A 25,251-nucleotide genomic window follows, 5' to 3' on the forward strand; every position below is an offset into this window, starting at 1 on the left:
GTTTGCTTTCTTGCTCTTCTGTTTACTTATTTGTCTCTTTCTATTTGTCCAATTTTAATAATTTTAGACTCATGTCACTCGTCTGTTATCTGTGGCCAAAACACATTTTCTCATCAGCAGCCCAGGAAGCGTAATTTTATATAATTAAGATTGATTCTTTTGCAAAGTTGCCATCTTTTCACTTTATTAGATTAGAGTTGTTTAATGACCTGCAGCTCTAATCAGTGGGAAGTTTAGTCTGTTGGGTTTATAATGAGGCCTACTGTATTTGGTGCTGTAATTCTGCAGGTCTGTGTCTGTTGATTGCTTTGAGTCTCTGCATGTCCCTCTTCTCTGTGTGCTGGCTGTTCTTGTTCTTGCTTTCATCGCCCAAGATGTTTGCATGGCAATCTCCCCGGCATTTTTTACACTCATCACCTTCTCTCTACTATTGCACATGCGTTCTCGCACGTACACAAATGCACGCTTACCACACTTCTGTCCCATCCCAGAGGGTAAACAGTGGCGTGCCACAGGCATCATGAACTGTACTGTTGCACAATGCCGGTATCAGCGTTTGTGAGCGTATATTGACAAAATGGGCAAGACTGTTATTGTGGTGTTGAAATGTCTTTTTTGGTCTACAGAAAAACTTTGCGGCACACAGCTGAATGAAAGACGGCGCAGTTTAGTTATAGAAACAGTAGACCCAAAAATAAAAAAGTCTGTTAGTATATACTCGGCATCATGGATTTCGAAAATCTGTTTGATATTCTGTCGTGGGACACTAAAGTGTTTATTAAGGAGATAGTTCACCCAAAAATGAAAATTCTGTTTTCTGTCATTTACTTACCCTCACGTAATTCCGAAACTATAGGACTTTCTACTGTGGAACATACAATCAGATAGTTTGAGAATTTTTTTTTTTTTTTTATTGGTTATAAACATTCTTCTAAATATAATCTTTGGTCCCACTTTATATTAGGTGGCCTTAACTACTATGAACTTACATAAAAAAAAATTGTATAATGTGCTTATTGTGTTCATATTGTATTGCAAAACCATTTTGCTGCTATTGAGGTGGGATATAGGTAAGGTTAGGGGCAGGTTTGGTGGTATGGGTAGGTTTAAGGGTGGGTTAAGGTATGGGATGGGTCAACTGTGTTATTATAAATGTAATTACATAAATTAATTACAAATGTAATTGCATGCAGGTGTTTTTGAAAATAGAAGTACAATGTAAAAATGTACAGTATGTACACAATAAGTGCATTGTATCAGATTATTAATTAATTATTAATTAATTAATTAATTTTTATTTATTAAGCAAATAAAGCAATACAAACAGACAAACAAAGGGAGAAAAAGATATGTACCAGAAGAATGCAATTGCAGCAGTTGCGTTGGCTTACGAAAGAAAGAAAAAATAAAATTAATTTAAATGTAAGTGCATTGCAGTTAAGACCACCTAATATAAAGTGGGGCTGATGGCAGATGATTTATTTTTTGAGTGAACTGTTCCTTTGGTTGTAGAATGTTCAAGTTACATTTTTGCATACAATGTAAATGTACTGTAAATTGCTGTTAAGCAACATTTTAAACACTATATTTTAAATGGATAACTTGTCTGTGCTTCACTGAAAGCTATCATATGGCTTCAGAACAGTGTTGGGTAAGTTACTTTCAAAAAGTAATTAATTACTATTACTAATTACATCATCAATATTGTATTTAAATGACTTTACCAATTACTCTGTCTGAAAAGTAACTTAGTTACTCAATAAGTAACTTAATTATTCAAATTGCTAATTAGGCTACATCTTAAAATCCCTATAAACCTTTCATTTAGAAATTAAACTCTTTATTCTTTCAATTTGAGTCAAACTTTTAAAACAGTTTAAAACAACTGTAATACTTAAACATTTTATAAAAAAATGTAACCTCCTTTGGTTAACAAATAGAAATACTCTGAATAACAAAATATCTGAATAACAAAAAAGCTTAAGAAAAGTTAAACAATACATTTCAGTTTGGCAAGATGTTCAGGAAAAGCCCAACTAGTAAAATCCGTACAGGTTTATGTAAAAATAACACGTTAACTAATGTAGGTAAGAATAAATTACATAAATGATCTTCTCTGCTGAATAAAGCCGTGTCAGATCGTGCTGTTCTTCTGAGGTAAATTCCTCATAGCAGGACTTCTTTCAAAAACGATGTAAACGCGCAGGTGACTGCATATAATGAGCTCAGATACGGGAAAGACTGTACCTCGCTTTAGTTTCATAAGGATTACATAATCAGAGAATATTAGTTTTCGATTTGAATTCGTTCAATTTAAAATTAGACACTTCAAGCGCTCATATACGGGAAAGACTGTACCTCGCTTTAATACGGATTACATAATCAGGAATATTCATTTTCGATTTGAATTCTTTCATTTAAAAGTAGACACTTCAAGCTTTCAGATACAGGAAAGACAGTACCTCGCTTTAGTTTCATACGGATTACATAATCAGAGAATATTCGTTTCCGATTTGAATTCGTTCATTTAAAAGTAGACACACAAGCTTTCTATAGACATATTTCTCATGTCTCTTTGTCAAATATTCGCTGAGTTTGTGACGCGTAGAAAGTTGCTCACGGAGACCTAGACTGCAAAAAGTGCACCCTGTTTGTTTTGTTTATTTTGCAAAAGCACAATATTTTGTTGTTATTGTCAGTGTACACACATAAAAGTAGACCTTTTAGATTCGATTGATTTTATTCTTATCTGTATCTGAGTATTTAAGGTTTCTCTGTGAATCAGGAAAAACTGAAAGTGAACGCGCTGGCGCGCAGAGGGTTAAAGACGCTGCATTCAATTTTACCTTTAGACGGTAAATTTTGATTTCAAATTCAATATTGATTTTAGAACTGTTTAAATTATTTACTGTATGTAACGCAGGTACTTTATAAGTAACTGTAATTAAATTACCTAAAAACGAGCAGTGATGCCTTACTTTACTTTTTCAGTGGATAAGTAATTTAATTACAGCAACGCGTTACACCCAACACTGCTTCAGAATATGGAGCATTTATCATTTTTTTGTAGCTTGAAAAAGCCCTCTTTCATTGTATTGAAGAGAGCAGCTCAGACATTCTGCTAAAGATCTCCTTTTGTGTTCAAGGGAAGAAAAAGTACATTCACAAGGTCTTTGTCATCATGAAACAAATATCCTTCATCTTGACTGTAGATGTCACTCTCTGTTGACCGTATCTACAGTGTTGCCAGATGTTTACAGTTATGAGCATCATTCCACATTTCATGGCATTTTTACACCCTTGACATGACAGCTAGATGTTTTGGTGTCTGCGAGTCAGGTCACAGAACAATGAAGGAGGTGATTGAGTTCAGTTTTAGGAGGGACATGGACCCACTGGCCGGGTCCACAGCGGGTCTTGCGGTCACACTGGAATGAGGGCTGTCATCTCTGAAGCTATTTTCCCCTCCCTGTTCCTAAAGGTTACTGGAACAGCCCTCTTCATCACTCCAGCATAACGACGAACACACAGCATTAAAGCTTACGATAACATCCAGCACACATCTCCCAGAGGCACACAAAAGCCTCTCATATAGCCTCTCACAAAACACTGAAATTTCTGTGTCGAAAGAGATCAACAGAGAAGGCATGTGTACTAGCATTGTAAAGAAGAATCGTTCCACTTTATATTAAGTGGCCTTAACTAATGTGTACTTACATCAGAAAATGAGTACAATGTACTTATTGTGTTCATATTGTATTGCAAAACACTTTTGCTGCTATTGAGGTGGGATATGGGTAAGGTTAGGGACAGGTTTGGTGCATGGGTAGGTTTAAGTGTGGGTTAAGGTAAGGGATGGGTGAACAGTGTTATAATAAATGTAATCACAGAAACTAATTACAGATGTAATTATATGAAGGTATTTTTAAAATGTAAGTACAATGTAAAAAATAAGTGCATTGTATTACATGATTAATTTGTATGTAAGTACATAGTAGTTAAGGCCACTTAACATAAAGTGGGACCAGAATTTCAAAAAGCTGGCCTTGTATTAAATACATAAGAGGTTCTCAATACAATTTTCACTGTGTATTGTGAAAAGTGCTATTGAAATGAACTTGAATTTAATTTAATTGATTAATAAACTTAATTCATAAACTGATTAAGTCAACATTTATGAACAGTCTGGTTAATTGCAGTGAAATAAGAATAAAACAATGATCTGTTAAAATAATGAATTAGTATTAAAGTGGTACAGTGTAGGGTTAAAATTTAAAGGTAATTAATTTGTATCCTTTGTGGTGTTTGCATCCTTGCATCCTTAGCTGTTTTAATTGACTTTTTTTGTTTTAATAACCATTCCTGTGGCCAAACAGTAGATCATGGTGCTCACTCCACCAAGGTCATGAGTTCATTTCCCAAATGCATGCACTGATGAAATGGATTCTCTCAGTGTAATGTAAGACACTTTGGATAAAAACATCTGCCAAATGCAAAAATAAAAATATATATACATATATATATTTAAAAAAGTTGGTCCACCATCTGAAATAAACTGTGAAACTAACTGACCCTTTTGGGGTTTGAGTATTCTCTATTCACTAGGGCCTTAAATGCCCCTATGCATGTCCTCTGTGAGCCTGATGTCTGAATGCCTTTCTCTGTTTGCACCCGTAAATATCGTAAACAAAAGCCTCTGGGACTCTTGTGTTGCTTCAGAGGGTGGCTGGTGACAGGAAGATAGAGGAGGCGACAGAGAAATTGAAGCGAGGGATCAAGGGTAGTGCTGGGTAAACATGGAACATGGACTAAAGAGCAACACTAAGGGTTAAAGTAGGCTTAGTAGAGCATGAATTTGTGGACTGACCCACAGAATGCTTTGACAGGGTGTGAGTGTGTTTGCATGGCTTTATGTGCACATGCGAAGCCAGAAAGTGTCTTGGACAGGGTCAGGTATGCTGTTCCATACTTTTCCACTCCAGACTGGCACCAGGCGTGTGTAATTCTGGAAAAGTGTCATGAATATCATAAGGGAATGGGAGTTATCACTTCTGAGAGTGTATTATTATTAGTCCCATCGGTGGACTATTTTTGCATTTTGTGCATTGATTTTGGGGGGTGAATCTGTGGAATGGAATTCAAAAAGTGTTAAAAAAGTGTTGAAGAAGCTCCTAAGAATCTGTCTTCTGAGATTTTAAAGAATGTTGGGGTCCAAAAACACTGGACCCCATTGATATTCATAGTATGAACATATAACATAAAAAAAAATATTTGGTGTTCCACAGAATGCATTTTAATTTGGTTACTTGAACTAGATCCTGTCTGGATCACTAAAATGGAAATGGATAGTATAGCAGAGTGAACTGCCTTTTGGTATTCATGATCACAGTTTTAAAAATGTTGGTTCATATGAGGAGATCACAGTATGAAGTCTAAGTCATGCAGGAAACACTTTGATGTGTGGGTGAAAATGCAAGTGAGTCAAGTGGGGAGAAAAAGAAAAAGGGAAAAATCCAAGATCCATTTCTGTCACGGTGTGGGAGCTTCAAACATAAAATCACAATGCGGCGCCGAGTCAAACATTCTGCATGCATACGCACACCGACCGTGATTCCCACTGTGAGAAATCTGATTACTTTCTCTGAAAACCTTGTTTCTCTCAGATGTAAGGCAGTGAAGCCACACATTCAGTGTTATTAAGAAAAAAAATAGTTTTATTTATGTTGTTCCTTTTCCAAGGTATCATTATAGAAGTCATTGAGATATTATAAAAAATATTACTGGGTAAGCCAATAAGCAGCCATTACAGTAAGTTATGGTTGTTATGAAATAAGTTTATTAAAAAAAAAAAAAAAAAATTAATTTTTCATTTTTCCATTTTTCATTGTTTAATTTTTCACCCTGCAAACCCAAGCAAATCTTACCAACTTAAAACTTACTTGAGTTAAAGCTTACCTAGTGAGTTTTGTGTTATCTAACTATAGCTTTGAAATAAAACTCACTATGCCTGAGGTATATTTAGAGACATGAGTTATCTTTTTAAAATAAGATATTGTAAGTATTTTCAGAACCCTGAGCTAGTTCTGTGTCCTTGCAAAACACAATCAGATTTGCAAACTGCAGTCCAGCTTGCAGTTCTATGTGACTCTCTCAAATTAATGTCAGCAGACATCTCAGTGTTATTTAGAACAGGCCAAACAACTGGCTAATATAAAGCAAAAAAAAAAAAAATCTTTCCTTCCCCTGACTAGAAGGAATTGTTAAGATCTACAGAGCAAACACACACTAATTCCATCTCTATTCTCCATGAAGTTAATGTACTTAGGGGTGCTCTTTGATTTAGAGGCCCATGACTTTTTGACAACTGTTCCTTTTTTATGCAACACAGTCACAGCTTTTACCATTGTGAGCGAGCTGGGTTGCCTGCATGGCGCAGCTGAGTGAAAGATGAGATAATGTGGCAAATGGAATTATGGTGAATCTAATTCCCTTAGGCAGAAAAGGCACCACTGTCTCACCTATCCACGTTTTTCGGACCATTTTATCAGTACCATTCCATTAGCTTTAATCTTCATTATTAGATTTGATGTGAAAACTTGACTGGAAATAATTAGATCATTTGACATTCCCCCCTCCTTCAATAGACCAGCTTGAATGGACCTCAAATGAACCAAGTGGCAATTTCTGGCTGCTGAATGCAATATCTGTTAAGTGATCAACATGTGATGCAGTCATTTTTGTTAACAATTTTTATTTATTTGTATATTTCTTTAGTTATTAGAAGTTTTTGAGGCTTTTCAAATATTTATTCCTTTTATTGTGTATAAAATATATCAAAAACACCTTTAGTAATGTGTCCACAAATAACTGTAGACTTTAAACGGTCCACCATTTAGTTAAAAAAAACAGTTGTGATTTTATGCCCATGATTTTATTTCTCTTCCTTTCACTGTTTTTTACACAAAATATTTTTTTTATAACTAGTCTTGCTCCCAGCAAGGCCAGAAGGTTACGTTTCCAATACAATGTAATACAAACATATGACGTCGAATTCCTGCTTTTGAACCACTATAATTTACACCTTTATTTTCCTCCACAGCCTTATGTGAGATTTTGTAGGTCAGCGCTTCCACAGGGACTAAGCCATCTGTAAAATTTTAACAGCAGATAATGACCAGCTGAGGCAGCTTTATCCAGAGCCAGTGGTGACCTTTACCCAAAGGATCATGGTGATGACTCGTTTCAATGCTTTTAACTTGCAGCACTAACCTCTAAAACCAGTCTGAAGGTTTTCAGGCTATTATCACAACCTTTTGGTCCTTCGCCATGTGACATCTCTTCACACATTTTAAGCAGGTACTATAGGGTCACTGTGGAGAGTGGGGTAAAGCCCCAAATGATCATAGCTGATTATGTGTCCCAGTGGCCAACAGAAGGTGCCATTCACAATAAACAAAGGCCTGGTGAATCAATAGTTTTAGGCTAGACAGATCGGAGGGCTGAATTTGACAATGAGTTTAATTGATAGGCATGTAAATGGATGTACATTCGGGTTGGTGGAGAGACAGGGATGGGGCAAAAGCTTCTTGATGACCTAAACAAATCTGTTTGTAGTGGATTAGACACTTTACAAGCTGGACATTTAAAAGCACACTCCAACGATATATGGATCAAGCCAAGCAGGGGGAAACAATCGATTTGGGCCACCGGCAGGCAAGAAATTAAAGATTGGCAGATGGGCATCCACTGGGAGGGTGATTAGAAAAATAAGAAATACATGTGGAAGCTCGGGATGGACATCGCGACCAGTAAATGGGATTCATTGAGAAACTGTGATCAATAGGTGGTAGTTTCTCGCATGACTGTTCCTGTGTGATAGAGAGGGGCTTGGGTTATGGAAAATCCCTGCACTAATCTAGCCTGATATTAGCTCAGCGCACTTTGGTAGCCACGTGAGTTTGATGTAGAAGAACACTATGTCTGTAGAGGCTTGATAAATTGCACATTTTCAGAAGTGCAATCAACATGATGGCGAGACAAATGGTTCAGCCAGTCTTTTGAAAGTTCTAAGGAAAATTTGAGGTTTTGCCTACTTTTATAATAGAGTTTCAAAGGTCTTAGAGGTCGTTCAGAAAGAACATGCCATAGACGGACCATTGTGCTTGGGCCTTGGGTTTTGTGCAGTGTCTTATTCATGAATTTTATACATGTTGGAATGCTTAGGTTAAAAGTTTAACCTAAAAAAAACCCTATTGTTCTATAGAGTTCGTTCAAGACCTTGCATTTTTCCTGATTCCACAGCATTTTATTAGTGACCTATAGATAGTTCAAAATCTTAAATGTTTCTTCTTTGTTTTTGTCCTAATTTTTATTTGTTCTTAATCGTTCAACATTTTAAATTCGCCATCCTTTCTCCATACTACACCAAAGTACGTTAATGAAAAAAAGACTAATATTCCATTTATTGATGGGTAATTTATGGTCTATTTATGGTTTCACCTGGTGCCATTTTAAGTCCCTCCCAAGTAGTTTGTATTACTTATCTGGTTCATCTGGAATACCTAGAATATCCTGAAGATTTGTATTGAATGCAGGCATAACAGCAAGTCAACAAACTAATCACATTTGGAGAGAGAGAAGATCATTAGCAAAGCTTAATAGGTTTTTGATTTCACTAGAACCTGATCACAGGGAAACTTTATTTTACAATTAGTCAGAGGGACGATCAATACAATTACAATTTAGCCGTGTGGGTTGGTCACTTTTCTTATACTAAAATGGCATAGGATGTTGGAGAGCAGTGAAGAATTAAAGAAGTGAGGAGAGGTGAATGGCTTCAAGCACCTCCTCAGGTTTTCAAATGACACTTGGCCTCTTTCTGTTTTAGAGCTTTCCTGTTGGTGTACAACTGGCCAACTCCAGTGTTAATCTCATTTAGGGTGGACATATGTGCCATTTATACGGGACATGTCCTGGCCTGGATTATTATATTGCCTAAAACAGCCAAAGTAGTTTGACCAATAACATGCAAGTATTGTACATAATCGACCAATCGTGGTGCATCGCACTTGAGAAGGTGAGAAGGATCAAAGCGATGCAAATATGCGCACGTGTTTGTTCGTTCGTTCGACTTGAAGCTGCGCACTGATCATTGTATGACACCAAAGTACCGCAAGAGCGATTTGAAAGCATAAGGAGCTGAACGCCAGTGAACTAAATTATATATGAATATAACTTGCATTTGCAGGTAGACTTGAACTTGGTCGTCAGAATGTGAAACTAATGTGAATACCATTACAAAATACAACAATATCCTAAACTCTCCTAATAATAATATACTTCTATTTAAATGATCCCAAGCAAACTTTGAATACAACCATTAATTAAAAACAGTAAATAAATAAATAAAATAAATTACACGAATGAAACAAAATCTGTGTACGAATAAATACCATCTGGCTCTATATTTTTTTCAACAGATCTTGTAAAAATCTTTTTTTCTTTTTCTGTTAAAACCCTGTCCTTACTTTTCCCAGACTACCCATTTACTTCCTTTAAGTACAGAAAGGAGAGAGATGAATCATGAATGATTCATGAATGAGTTTTTTAAGCTGAAGTCTCAGCAACTAGACTTCTAGAGCCTATCCAGATGTCCAACACGTGCAAAGAATGTCAAAATTGCTCACACGCTTCTGATCGTCTACATTTTTCCTACAATATTCACCTCATAAAAGCTCGTTTTCACTGTGCAATATTCTGCAGGTATTGTGGATTGTACAGTAAAAAGTATTTATAAACCTGCAATTATACTTAAACCATAAATGAAAAAGCTCTGATCTGAAATATGTGAGAGATCTGTCAGCGCATTTTACACCTTTCCAATACATCAATATGCCATTATAATTTTAGCACAATGAAGGGCCTTTTAAAATTACTACTGTATAATTGCCGTCTACCAAGCTGCCATTATCTGAGGCTTTGAGTTATTGACTGGGAGACTTCCACTCAAATTTACTCTCTTTGTTAAGCTTGTGACTGGATCATTGTCCCCAGAGGGGGCAGAAATGGTCAGGGGATCTGACCACCAATGTAAGTGAATCGTTATGGGGTTTTGCCAAGGGCACATGGTTTGGAAGGGTAAATAATGGAGAAAGCACTCTGTGTGTCTATAATTAACCATTCTCTCTATTTCTCTTTCGCTTTCTCTCTCTCTCCCTCAGACCCAGCAGCGGTGGACTTTGAGCAATATGAATTGTCCACATTGGCTGATACACTTAAGAGTTACATTCAGGACTTGCCCTGCCTGCTCATCCCAGCTGTAGTGTACAGTGAGCTGGTTTACACTGTTCAGGGTAAGCTGTCCTCTGGAGCTCAGCACAAAACATTTAAACACCACCTTTTTTATGTCTAAAATCATGCAATTGCTTTCAAGTGAGGAAGTCGAGATTCGTTGATAATCTCAGTGAGTCAATGATCTGAAATTGGAGTGATAATGGATCAGTGTTCAGTGGATTTGTTTCGAAATTAGTCAACACTGATCTTTCATGAACTCTAACTTTACAAAAGTCTATGTAAATGTACAGTAAATGTATGATGGAAGTCAATTTTGCAGTGAATAATAAAAGGTATTACTTTTATGATACCTTTTGAAGCTTTTTAATCATTTTTGAAGCTTGAAAGCCTCAGTCTCCATTGTTTATAATTGCCATCTAGTACAATTCTTCAAACAAGCCATAAAGGCTTGAAACTACATACGAGTGAGTAAATTACGTCAGAATTTAAAGGTTTAAATTCTCCTTGGTTAAAATGCACAACTAAAATAGGTGGGTGTGCTGTCCTCTTCAACATGTAAATGCTCAAAATGTTCAGTGGGCAGAAAGAGGCTTGAGAGAGGCCGAGAACAGAAGTAGTGTTATAGAGGCAGTGTGTGTGTGTGTGTGTGTTAGTGGGGGCGCTACTATGCCGTAGGGTAGGTTCACACCATCTCTCTCTGACCTCGCTCTGCATTACACCCACTCAAAATGAAACAAGCATACACAGAGTCTGCCCCATCTTTTAGACATGCCTGGTTGCTCATAAGTGTTGCCTGACTTTGTAAGGACAAACAGAATTATGTAAGGACCCTCGCTGAGTATTGCCGCATCATGTTTCTGATGCCTGAAAATTCTTGCAGTCTTAAAGGTGGGGTAAGTGATTTCTGGTAGCCAATGTTGACATTTGAAATCACCAAAACAAACACGCCCCTACCCCAAAAGGGTCTCGCCCCTATTTTGTTAGCTCCGCCCCACACATACGTACAGCAACGATTAGTTCTGTGAAACAAATAAAGCGAAACCAATGTTACTCACCTATCGAGAAGAAACAAAGCAACCTAGGTGCCCGATCGCAGGCCTTTCTGCTCCTTGAGTTCTCTCCAGTACTGGAAAGCTGATTCGATATTTACATATGTCCTCCTTCTTGCCTTATCGTAATACTGTGCCTACACCGGACGCAAGCGGCGCAAAATACTATAGAACTCATTATAATCAGTGATGCTGTCTACACTGGATGCTGCGCCGCGACACTGCCGCGTTCTATTTATGATAAATTGACACAAATTTCAAATAATTTTAAACGGTCGCTTTGTCACGTCCAGTGTAGACACGGAGTAAAGCCTTCTTTTGTTCCGCAGACATTTTCCTCTTTTGTTTTTTATCCGCCATCTCTATCTTTCTGTCGTCGCTTGGCTCAGCTAATGTCATGTGCACTGATGAGCGCTCTCTCCTCGCATCATGAGTAGACATGCCCTTACTGCTGATTGGCTACAAGTTTGTTTTGGTACTGGCCCGACTCTATAGTATTGATTAGTATTTAAGGATAAGATGCAAAAAAAAAAAAAAAAAGCTTCAGATACAAAAAAAAAGATGCTGTTTTATGAGAATATTTCTTGAAATGTATTTTTCATAACTTACAGACAAAGTTTTTTTAGGCATAAACTTTGCATGTAATGCATAAACGTATAATTTTCAAATCTCAGCTAAATGTATCTTGGTTTGAAAGCATTTAGATATTTTTACTGAAAATGGCAAAAATTCATACTAAGGCTGGCTACACACTAGAGGATTTTAAGGCCGATTATAAGCCTGATTTGCACCCCTGAACGATCGGGGGGTGTGGCTCGATTCAAGGCTTGTCGCAAGCGTCCCTGAAGTCAAATTGTATATAGCAAACGTTTAAAACTGCCTCTGAAGTGATAGCCAATGAGAGCGAGCAAGCATCACCTACCAGATTTTGCGTGCTTCTATAGCTGAAACTTGGCTTCCACTAACATACCACAAAAGCAGAGTACTGAGAAAGAACATCAACCATATTATTTTATATACTTAGTTTTTCACCGTGAAACAGAACGCATGCCAGGAGAGCTTAGCTGACAACGTCTTCATTTGTTTTTCTTCTCTAGTCACGTTTGATCTCGTTAGTCTCCGTCAGATCTCGTGTCACTGTGAAATCGTTCCAACAGTCAACAAGTGTGTGGTCTCGCGGTCTGGTCAAATCATCTAGTGTAAGACAAAAAATTGGTTGAAACTGTCTGTGGTCTCCTATAGTTATGGATTTGAAAACCGTCTAGTGTGTGGCCAGCCTAAGATACATTTTGGCAGTTTTATGATTGATTTATTTACTTACTTCCAATTTTAAGATTTCAAGACGTGATCTTCTTTTTGACTAAACATAATGTCTATTGTTCATACCTTCAATCTGCAATATACTCATTCATTGTCTTGATTGATTTGCATGATTGTTCCCATATAGTGGCAAGTCTAATTGCAGTTTAATTAGTTTCATTTAGATCATGCAATAGGAACTTACTTGATTGATTGGCTTATACCTAACAATTTAATTTTCCATCCTCAGTTCTGTTGGCACTGGTGTATAAGTTACATAAACAAATTGCACAATTTAAAAGGAAATATTACCTTCTATCTTCAAAGGAGGGAACTAATATTAGTTTTGTGATGCAGTGAACAAAAATCAAGGCAATGACTCACTATAATATACTTGGGGTTATAATACAATTTATATTGGGTCAGTGAGTCTTCAAGTGCAAAGTCACTGTAGGATTTGCCATATGGCATATTCAGCATTTGTGCATTAACCGTTCTTAAAGAATCAATGGGCTATTACAACAAGTAAGCTTTCCTGGAAAGTCCCTTTGTCATGGGGTGCCCTTAACAATGCCAAACTCTACCTCCCTCTTTCCTGGATTAAATTCATTTAATTGTGAAATCAAGCATGCTTTTGTTTGATATGCTTAATTTAATCAACACACCCATTCAAACTATTAAATCAATTTTTTTTAAATATCATGTTATCCAAAACTCCAGGAGTTTTATGATGCATGACTTAAGGGTAGAACAATCAAATTCATTTCAAGCTTTAATCTAACACAAATCAACTTGACAATGTATTGCTTCCCAAAGCATGACAATTTTATTTAGTGGAAGAAAAGTGCAAAAAGTCCTTTTCCTGGTAGAAGTTTTAAGTCTCATTGAGTGTCTACGTCTCATTTTAAGAGCATTACTCAGTGTTAACTCTCATGCCTTGAGCACCGGTGCCCATCTGGCTGGCCAGGAGCCAGTATGCCCTCTTCCAGGAATGTGATTGGCCGTCTGCAGGGCTCCCCTTCCCCCGGTTGTGTCGTGCTGAGTCCAGATGGACTCGGCCAAGTTCCCAGCCGTGGCCTGCAGCCCATGACGCTGGCCTTTATTGAACAGGGGTCAGTCTCTATCGGTAATCTCCAGGAGGCAGCGGTTGGTGGGCCTGTCCAGCTCCAGACTGGGGGCATGGGTGTCTGTGTGTGTATGTCTGTGCATGTATTACTGAGTGTATGCATAGAACTTATAGATAAAAACCCTCTTGTATCAATGGTCAGCAAGTCTCAGGCCAAGGTCAAAGTAGTGACCTGTTTTCTGATCGGCAGATTGTCAGACATTCATCATTCGACCCCCTGCCACCCACTGCTCATAATCTTTGACCTCTTAGCACTTATCTTCTATAAGCACTATGGGTGAAGCGCCTTAACCAGCCAACACCTTAATGGCTTTGTTCATGCTCATAATTCATGCAGGAAGTGCAGTTGGCAGGGGATTGAGTCTGTGTGTTTGTTGGGGGGGGTTAGAGCAGCTTTTAGGCAGTAATCTTTACTTACATTGAAAATGTTGTGACAGGTAAGATTTACTGAGTGTATTGCAGGACTGGCCTGTTTGCAAGCTGACACCATTGACTCTGAATTATGACTTAGAAACATTCAAATGAACAAAAATGAAAGGGAAATGAGAAAATTATGAAGAAAGCTTTTTATTTATTTTAATATTTTAATAATATTTATTTAAATATAAATTTTTGCTAGCTGTGATTTGTTGCATGACACTTTGCATGTGATTTGTTTCATGACACAAAAACAAAAAGATGAATAAATGAATTTATTTTTATATAATATAATATAATATAATAATGTCTACATTTGGCTTACATATAAAGTCTCATAAATATAATTTTTAAATGTATTTATAAGACCTTAATTTGTGTTATGTATTTATGTATTTATGTATTTAAACACACTGTATTATTTATATATTATATTGTACATTTATTATAGATATTTAATATGAATAATCTATACTTTTGCATAGAATAACTGCCGACATTGCATGTATCATCAGTGCATGTATTAATTAAATTCATTCATTCATGTTTGTTTGTTTGTTTGTTTGTTTATTTAAACATATATTTCTGATATTTAATATAAATAATATATATTTGTTTTTTGGTGTACAATCATAATTTTCGACATGTATGTATTATGTATGTATTATGTCTGTATGAATTAAATTCCTTCATTTTTGAAGTCCTAGAAGTTTCCACTGCATGTGGAAATGCATGTAGAAAATTTAGTTTAAAAGAGGTGTTTGTGTGCTTTTTGTTTTATCAATTATGGTGATCGTTAATTCCTCAAATGATGGTGACAAGAGTCATAACCAGGCATACATAGTGAATAAACAGCAGTATCAGCAGTTTATGCTTGGTGAATTCCCCCTCATTCTGTACTTTCCAGACTGGATGATGTCTCGCATTGATATCCAGACTGTATCCGTGTTCCTTTGGCTGATGAAGACAAATATTCATTGTGTGTAAGGGACTTGGGGATGAAATGTTCATATCTTAGCTGTGCCACCAGGGTACACTTTAGCTCAAATAAGCCTGATTCACAGATGCTGGCCTTTTTGCTGTGGGAAACCCCATCTCAAAGGAGCTCATCAATATGTTGGAAGCTGTCGCAATAACTGCATTGTCCTTGTGAGTGCTCATAGACAATGGACTCGAGGGCAATTTTAGGCTAGCACTTTAACTCCTGCTGAGCTGACTTTCCAGTCCCAGGTCATGGGTTTTGTAATGTGTCCCAATGTTCAATGCTGCTGTCTGAGTTCAGATGAGTTACATCTATATTATTAGAACCACAGGGTGGATGTTTGGCTTTTAGTCCCTGCTGGTATATGCTACTGCTTCATCCGGACTGCTAAATGCATCTTATCCATTGACAGCCATTCAAAAGTATGAGTGAATTCTATTTAGATTAACTGTTTAACATTCAAATCACGTATATTTTCATATCTAATAATAGATGAATTCCATTGTCCAATTTGTTTTTGTATGTATATTATTCTCTGTCTGCTCCCATTTCCCTTCATAGATCAGTAAATAAGGGCTTGAAGCTGTTTGTGTTTTTGTGTTGCCATAAGTCTCACTCTCTCTCTTTTAGAAACCCAAGGCATGGAGGAGTGTGGACAGCAGCTGAAAAGAATCCTTGACTCTCCCAGTGTCCCTCAGGCTAACCACCAGCTCCTGGTTCATCTGACCCGACACCTAAATAAGGTGGCCCAAAGTGGGGGAGCAGCTCAGGCAAGCCCCAGGCTTCTGGCTCTGGCCTACAGCGAGGCCATCTTCAAAAACAATCACTTCAGGTACTGTAAATAACTTGTTGTCAACTGAAATCTACAGTCTTCAAGCTACATTACCATTCAAAATGTTGGGGTTTAAGTAAGGTTTTTGAAGTCTTTCATACTTACCAAGCCATTTATTTGATCAAAAAATGCAGTAAAACAGTAATATTGTGAAATAGTACTACAAATTAAAAGAACTGTTTTCTATTTTAATATATTTTTTAATCTAATTTATACCTGTGATCTCAAAACTGAATTTTCAGCAGCCATAAATCCAGTCTTCAGTGTTACATATATTATAATCAATGATGAAAACAGTGAAATATTTTTTAAGGATTCTATGATGAAAAGAATGCCCAAAAGAACAGTGTTTATATGAAATAGAAATCTTTTGTAACAGTATGCCTTTTTTCAGTTTTTGAATAAATTTAATGTATCCTTGCTGGAAAAAAATGGTAGTGTACACTATTTATTTTTATTTATTTTTTCAAAGTTGTAAATAAAACCATTCCTTAAGTACTTTTTACAAGAAAATTATATATCAGACTTCTTACTTAAAAATGTCATGTTTCATTTAATGTGTTACTTGACATTTCTTTTGTAATTATTTGTGAGTGAAAACTGTGCAGAATAAGAGGCTAAGATAACTTAATCATGGCAAATTATGTAACAAAATAAACTATAATTTGGGCTTGAGTTAAAAGTCATTACCTTTCTAGACTGGCTGCATCACAATGAAAATATGTTTGAGACAGGAAAAATTATAAACATATATTATCATGTTCAATCGTGTGGTTGCTCTTGCGGAAAAACGGTTCAATACAAAGGACTGATGGCGTACACATGCTCACATTAATACTTGCATGTGCATGCATGTTCTTTGTTTCAGCAGAAAACTCAGTCAAACATATGTCGAAGCCTATCTTTATTCCCCTAGTTTAATTAAAGTGGAGCAGAAAGAGATGAGGGAGCTGTTATTCCTGATCTGTCCCTCAGCCCACTGTAAGACAGCCCTTTAATGGCTGCAGCTCCAGTACAATCTCCGGAGAGGAACAGCACATAACATACAACAGATGGGAATGCTTATTAAAATGTGTTGCAATCCCTTGTACTTGCCATTTGAAGAGTGCCAGGAGTGAATGTTGATAACTCACTATTTATGTAACCTGGCTGTTATTATGCACCAGACCTCTGTATCAGACTGTAGTACATGATCATATTACTGTTGCACCTTTATTAACTATGGAACTGATTTATCTTATGCCACAGGTTAAATGAATCATTATTGTGATGCCTGTGGTTCTTGACTGTGGAAAAGAGGTTGTAGAGGCACCTAATAGTTACTCACAAATGAATAATAATCAGAAATATTTCTTGAGCATGAAATCAGCGTATCAAAATGATTTCTGAAGGATCGTGTGACACTGAAGACTGGAGTAATGGCTTCTGAAAATTCAGCTTTGCCGCTACAGGACTAAATTACATTTTAAAACAAAAAAATAATATCCAAATAATATGTACCATAGTACTTTTTGGCTAGTTTTTGAGATTTATATCTCATCACAGTTAAATAGATGGTGACAACACACCTTCTTTAAAGCACCCTCCTGAATGAAGGACTTTAGTGCACATAATAAAGTGTGCAAGTGAGTCACTGCTAACTCAGTCAGCACATTGTAGTCCATTAAGTCGCCTCTCTCTTATTCGATTGTGAGCTGCTTTTCTGTCCCTCTGCCAAGAGTCTCCAGTGGGACTTTCCCTACTCTTAGCGGCCTGTCAATTGTCTTATGGCTCTGGGGCAGTTCAGGCAGAGAAAGAAAGGGAGAGAGGGAAAGGAGGGAGAGAGAGCGCATTATGCCAGAAGCAGTCATTTCTGGTTAGTCATCAGCTTCACACACTACCTGAGGTCATTGAGGCATCACAGGACCTGAATTACAGCTGAATACATAAGCAAATGAACATTCGCCTCTAAAAATCTAATCGAGTTTCGACCGTAAACAAGCAGTCAACATTTCACCAAGTAGATCAGCCGCTGCAACTCATGACATGACCTGTGTGTGTATTATGACCAACTTGATTCTTGATGTGTGTGTGTGTGTGTGTGAGAGAGAGTAAGTTTGACTTTATTTTTTCTGAACTTTCCATGTTTCATGAGAATAAGTTATTAGAGCATTTGTTTAGGTCCAGCTTCACTTTTAAACACGGCATGATTATAGATACTCACTCTTAAAATGTCTTTCTCTCGCTCCAGTGCGGATGTAAACCCAGAACATCATGTGAAGATTCTTGAGGCACTTATCATGGTTGGAGGCCTAGTGGAGATACAAGCGGCTCCAGGTAGGACAACAGAGGTTCTCATCATTTTCTCAATCTTCTATAGGTTTATCTTCTTGGATTATTTTTAATTTGTGCACTTTGTATTTTTAATGCCTCACCTTCGGGACTATGATTGTATGCTTACTGCATCACCCAATGCTTCCTTTTGAGAATGCAGCGGGGTTTTTATATTCCATTCATTTTTGCTTCATTGGCAATTATTAAGGATTATCATAATTATCTATAGATTTTTGATTTTGTCCAAACAAGTTATGCTTCAATGTCTTTGAGGATGGACATTTCTGGAAGTAGATGTGAAAGTAGTGTCTTCTGTGGATGTAGGCCTTAATGTGTGTGTGTAAAGAAGAGAGGTTGATAAAAGTGATTGGTTGATGAGGACTTAATACGTTTTCATGGTAAGCTTGTGAGGGCTAAAATAATGAGTAATAGTTCACGATACTTGCATCTATAGGTACTTGCATTGATGCAGCTTTTGAAAGTTGGCCTGATGAAACTTGGTTGTTATGGATCTTCTGGCTCAGCACTCTCTTTACTTTCATTATTTAGAATCCAAACATTGAGTTTCAGTCATTGAACTTCTGCAATATAATATAAATGAATATAGGTCTATTAGATGTCTGGAGTCCCAGGCAGTCCTAGGATGTTAACATTAGCCTCAGCTTTTTATAATAAAGCAGTGCATTAAATGTGAATTAAATCAGTTCAGCATAAGAAATTACAGTGGAGAATTTATGGTTTCCATTTTGATGCACTTTAGCAACTCACTTTGGGCAAACCTGAGCAATTATGAATGATGTACATTCATTTCTGAATTTGCAGTACAGCATTTTTGGGTTTGTAAATCACCAAGTATGGATAAACATATGGGTTCACAACAAAGCTGACAAATACTTTGATTCACAGTGTAACATAAATTTGTTTGTACCCAATTTCTCTCTCTCAGAGACAGAGCTCAGTATTTAAGTTGGTCAAAATTCATTTTAAAAGGTAACTGGAAACTTTGGAGAACACAGTCTCTGACACAGAGGCTCAGTTTGGGGTGAAGTAACAGACTAGAACTAAGAGCTAATAAATGCACCACCCATGGACACATACATAGATTTATGGGGTCTAGTGTGACCTTCTCTCGCTGCTGTGGGGTCATAACCTTAGCCCCAAAGCAAGACCAGGGGTAATGATATCTGTGGCAAGCTTGAGCCTTACTTAGAACTAACAGTCATGGTCAGAAACATTTACCCCTAAACTATATTCAATGATCTAATTCGATTGGCTGTCATATACATTACTGTTACTGTTATTTTTTAATGTTTTTGAAAGAAATGTCTTATGATCACCAAGGCTGCATTTATTAACATAATTGTTTATTTAAAATATAAAAATAAAACAAGTAATTTAATTATTTTATTTTAAAATGTAATTCATTCATGTGATTGCAAATCTGAATTTTGAGCAAATTCTGATACGTTAGTTTGGTGCCTAAAAACTTTCTATATTATTTATCATTGTTGATATCACTTTTGTTATCAACAAAACAGTGATATATTTTTAAGGGTTCTCTGGTGAATAGAAAGTTCAAAAGAAAATCATTTTCTTTAATTGAAAACATTGTAACCTTAAAAATCTCTCTCCTGTCACTTATGATTAATTTAATGTTTCCTTGATAAATAAAATTACGAATTTCTTTCAAAACTAAATTTTATTGACACCTTTTGAACGGTAGCGTATTAACATTCAGTTTAAAAATATAATAATTTTGAACAATAGAAAAATATTTATTCCACTTGCATATTTTACATGCATAGTACTACTAGCACTCGGGCATCCTCGTGAATTTGTGTGGATAAATTAACTCAGAATCTGCAGAGACTGTGAGCACAGGCTCTCCTTTCTAATGGTTTCATCATCTCTTTCACTAAAGGCTACATTAACTGGGGTCAGAGGGCAAAGGAGCCTGAATGGGTGGCCTACGAGCAGAGTGAACCTCTTCACAGCCCAAAATGTGATTTTATACAAAACACAAAAGAACAACTAGAGCAAAAAATAGGTTAGAATGCATCCATTCACACGATAACCCATCAGCTTATGTATGACTTCCTTTTTGGAGGCAGCTAGTAATGTACCTAGAGTGCTTTAGCAAACAACTGACCCCTCCTGCGCCTTCAGCTCTCTAGTTTGGCCCTAATATGTTCCAGCTTGGTAAAGTTTGTTGGCAAAACATTGCATTTAAAGAGCAATCTTTTGGGGGCCACATCGGGCTCACTCTCTCTTGGATGACTGCACTTGTCAAATGTTGATGGATTCACTGTGGCTGTTAGCATGGGCTCTAGAGAGAAAGTGGGAGAGGAAACAAAAAGGAAAGTGGGCAAATACAAGTAAGCAAGGAGAAGAATATGACGAATACAGTTTAGGAAAGGTCACAGCCACTCTTATGGTATTTCTGTCACTGTCAGGGACTTCTGTTCTTCTACTTTATGGAGAAACAACAGAAAAACTGCAACTTTTAGAGCATTTTTGAACATGTGTATGAGTCATATTTGCTCTTTCCCCAAAACCTGGTGAGCATTTGAAGGCATCATGTACAGTACTGTCCATGCTCACTAAAGCTGTATTTATTTAATCAAAAATACAGTAAATACAGTAATATTGTGAAATATTATTGAAATTTAAAATAAGTTTCATTCTAATATGCTGATTTGTTGATAGAAATTTCAAATGAGCAGCATTTTTGTAAATATAAGCTTTGCTTAATTTAATCCATCCTTGCTGAAAAAAAGTTCAATTTTCTTGTGGTACTGTCGTGAATGTGCATTGAATTCTGACACAGAAGAGAAGCAATCGTTGAATAAAGTCATTATTTTTGTTTTCTTTGCGCACAAAAAGTATTCCCGTAGCTTCATAAAATTAAAGTTGAACCACTGATGTCACATGAACTATTTTAAAGATGTCCTGTCTACCTTTCTGGGCCTTGAACGTGTCAGTTGTTTTGCTGTCTATGCAGGGTCAGAAAGCTCTCGGATTTCATCAAAATATCTTAATTTGTGTTCCAAAGATGAACAAAGGTCTTAGGTGTTTGGAACAACATGAGGGTGAGTACTCATATAGTTAATGACAGAATTGTACTTTTTGGGTGCACTATCCCTTTAAATTTAAAGCATTAGAAAGTTGTTGCTAAGTTGCTTTTTTAAAACAGATGCCTGTGTAGGCAGTTGGAAGTGAGGCAGCTTACTAGGTTTTGGAAACTAAACTAGGTTTTGGACCAAGCTGTCCAAACTCTAGATCATCTCAAGGCCACGGCATGCTGTTTTTCTCTTTTGTTTTTACTCAACTAATCTCATTCCAGTTCTTCTTTCTCTTTTAGCAATGTGCTGAGCCGTCACATTTAAAAAAAATAATAATAATAATTTTACATTTCTTTGCTTTGGCTGAAGGGGTGCTTATTTTTGTTGTGTTAAAAAGTCAGCTCTATATCTGTCACTCTTTCTTTCTTTCTCTCTCTCTATGTATATTTCTCTGTCCCTCCTAGCCTTTGTTTCCCAGCACACACAGTGGTTCTCAGTCATGCCCTCAAGCACTGACTTTAACCTCCATATATACACAAGCACACATGCACACGTTCTCTCCTGAGGTCATGTTGCAGCCTCATGGAATTCCCCACTGGCTGACCTGGTGTCCCAGATGACCCAGTGAAAATGACCAGTGCTTTCTTCCGCAGCCTCTCAGCTGCACACAATCACATGCTTCAATGTACCATGTAATAATCTTTGAGCTGCTCTCTCTATGGCCTTTGTTCCACAGCCCTTTTTTTCCCTTCCTCTATCTTCATCCATCTAAGGTCATTTGCAAGCATAAGCTCAAATTGGGCATTCTGCTTGGTCATACAGGCCTCAAGCCTGGTCATTATGGGTAGCTGTAGCGCTGAAGTCTTGAAAGTGGGCAGTTAACATGAGAGTAGATGAGGTCAGGCATAATGAATGGCGGAACTATTCATAACATTCTATACTTAGAATGCTTAGGATTACTTTTTGACTGTATATTTTACGTGATATTAGCGCCAAGCTGTCCTCACGACTAATTCAGCTGAGCTTTAATGCCTAAGAAGAGCAGATGCTCTCTCTTTTCCCCTTTCTCTCTCTAGTTCCCTGGCTTTCTCCCTCTGATTACACCATTTCTTCATTAAAGAGATAGCAATCTCATTAAGGTTGCCTCAGTTGCACTCTAAAACACATTAATCTTCCTTAAAGGATCCCCTGCCTTCTCTTAGCACAGGGCAAATCAAGCTCTGATTAATATGACGTGGACGATCTTAAGCTGTTTAGCTAGTTTTACCAATGTTGATAAGGTGATCCGGAGTAGAATTAGCCACAGCTGATAAATTGACGTTGTTCTAGATTGCGTGCATGTTTGCATTGTAAAACAGGGAGGGTTAATATAAATTGTGAACATGGACCATATTCGCCTTTTAATCATTCTTTTCGTATCAAGGGTCTCTCTGAATTTGAACTGGATAAAAATGTCATGGTCCGATATTTCTTATTGGCCTTTTTAAAATAAAAACCATTTGTTAGCTATTTTCTACTGCACACAGTTGTTTTTATATGGCTAATCCAAACTATTATAAACGAACCTACATATAAACCCAAAATAAACTTTTAGGATTTTTATCATTAAAAATAAAAACTTGCTTTATTAATTGTTTTTCCAAACGGGCATGTCCCTGAATGTGCCCATAGGGAGGTTGTGTCAGATTTAGCTAATGTCTTGGGACAAACTGGTCCTTAAAGTTTAGCAAAATAAACCCCCACAGACACACACACACATTGTGAATGATTTCCTCTGGCAATTTGCCACCTAATCTTACTCAAATATTTGATATGAAATAGCCAGTGTGGAAAGTACAGGCATGAAGCCAAGACACTCATTACTGTATGGCCAGTATTTTTACACGCATAAAAAATGATGGAACAACTGCTACACATGTACTAGCTAACTATCCAGCACAGACAAGAAAGACTGATTTGTGGATCTTTTATGTGATATACTGTAAAAAAGTGGAATAAGTATCTAGTATGTCTGCATACTGACTATAGAGTGGTGAGTTGTTATTCGTACTGAGCATTCAATGCTTCTTTTACGACGCCATAATAATTTAAGTTCAAAATAGCCAAAATTTTCATTTCGCAATTATTATTTCAATGAGAATGCTTTTGCCTGCAGTTATTCGCCATCACTTTACGAGAACCCTTAAACACGCTTCCTGATAGACAGCACTGCCAAGGGCGCAGCTACGTTACTGTTTATGTTTGTCTTGTTATCGGTAGCTGTGCATTAGCAGTCCTTCGGTTTCCCTCGAGGTCTGTTTCATGTGTGTTTCTCTACCACTAGACTGTTTTTTTTTTTCAAAATGAACAGATGATTTTAATACCAATAACTTGGCCTGACAGTCCTTCTGTTGTGCTGAGGCAGTAATTCTACTTAATATGTATCTGGCATACACACATGAACTTTTTGCTGCTAGCTTAGCTGCTCACATATGATATGTGAGAGATTTCCATTAAAAAGTGATCTAAAAAACATCAATACATTACGCGTGTCAGGTATATACATTGTTAGAGATGGATATGACCAGCAAAGCCGCTGTCTCAGGCTTAGCTAAGATTTGTCCGTTTGTAAAAGCTTCAGTCTGATAGTGTACATGGTGGCTGACCCCAGGGTCAGTTTATGAGTTGGGAAAGCTTAGGGTCTGTGCTTCTTAGACATGCAAAGCTGATTATCATGGAGACTAGTTCACATGTACGTACTTCATTTGTGTATGTTTACGCAGAAATGATGTGTACACACTTAATGAACTAAGAATTTGCATTGCTTCTGCTGCTGTCAGCTTACTGCTTACTTCATTGCCTCTCATCCAATTATGTGTTTGCTCAGCCATGACATCATATGCCGTACGCATGAGGATTTATTTGGTCAGATTTACATTTAGACAAAAGAACGGATTTCCTCACATTCTGATTGCGAACAAACCACACATACAGACTCAAAAAAGGCCCAGTGGACAGTTGTGCATGAAAAGAGTAAGCCTGTGTTTGTGCGTTTGTGAATGTGAGTAAGTGTGTGTCACAAAAGAATTTATACCACCATAAAAAGCAAATAAATCCTAACACACAGTTATTCGACCTTGACTCTTTCCCTCTCTCTTTCCCCCTCCTCTTTTTTTATTTTCTCTGTCTTGCTCTGTCTCTTCAGGGGCAGAGTTGGAGAGACAATCCGGACCAATTAATATAACAAATTACTCGCACGCATGCAGAAATGTCATATGCAGATACACTGGCACTTTGCCAACAAAGGAAATTGGCTGAAAATAAAAGAAAAAAAGGAAAAACAGCCGGGTTTCAACTTGGCAAAGAGAAATCCCTGTGGCTGAGGAAATTGTTTTATGTGCCAGGAAAGAACAGAGTATCAATGAATGTGATCTTGGGATGCAAAGGACTAAAAGATTGCCGTCCTCAATCGGATGTCTTTTATGTTGAGATTTCGGATTATATAGATAATTATTATGCACACATGCCTATTATGGACATACAAAGCAGTCTTTGTATAATATAGTCTGAGAGAGTCACTATATCTGATAATGCTATTTCATGAATTTTTTTAATATTTTACATTTATTTTCATGCCTTACAAATGTAAACACTTAATATATTCTGTGACATTTTGTTGTGAAATTACTTAGTCAGCTGAGTAAATCGATGTAACTGGCTAAAATACATGAGGTTTTGTCAAAAGGTCCTGGTGGCATCAGTATGAATGGGTTGATAATTATTTAAACCAGTCAGTCATGTTTTGCCATTATATGCCATAATTTTCCATTATTACACCTTTCTCAGAGATTTCTGTATAATTCTATTAAATATGTATAATTTTCATATATTACATTCTG

General features: G+C 36.9%; 1 protein-coding gene across 2 annotated transcripts in view; it reads left to right on the forward strand.

The window, feature by feature from the left end:
• pik3r3b (phosphoinositide-3-kinase, regulatory subunit 3b (gamma)) overlaps positions 1 to 25,251 on the forward strand; it is a 146,520-nt gene that overhangs the window by 62,504 nt on the left and 58,765 nt on the right. For both annotated transcript variants that reach the window (XM_058778103.1, XM_058778104.1), the window contains 3 exons: positions 10,221 to 10,352; positions 15,797 to 15,998; positions 18,229 to 18,314. In XM_058778103.1, coding sequence (XP_058634086.1) covers positions 10,221 to 10,352; positions 15,797 to 15,998; positions 18,229 to 18,314 — 420 coding nt within the window. The remainder of the gene's footprint in view (positions 1 to 10,220; positions 10,353 to 15,796; positions 15,999 to 18,228; positions 18,315 to 25,251) is intronic.

This window comes from Onychostoma macrolepis, chromosome 06 (assembly GCF_012432095.1).
Source record: "Onychostoma macrolepis isolate SWU-2019 chromosome 06, ASM1243209v1, whole genome shotgun sequence".
Taxonomy (NCBI): domain Eukaryota; kingdom Metazoa; phylum Chordata; class Actinopteri; order Cypriniformes; family Cyprinidae; genus Onychostoma; species Onychostoma macrolepis.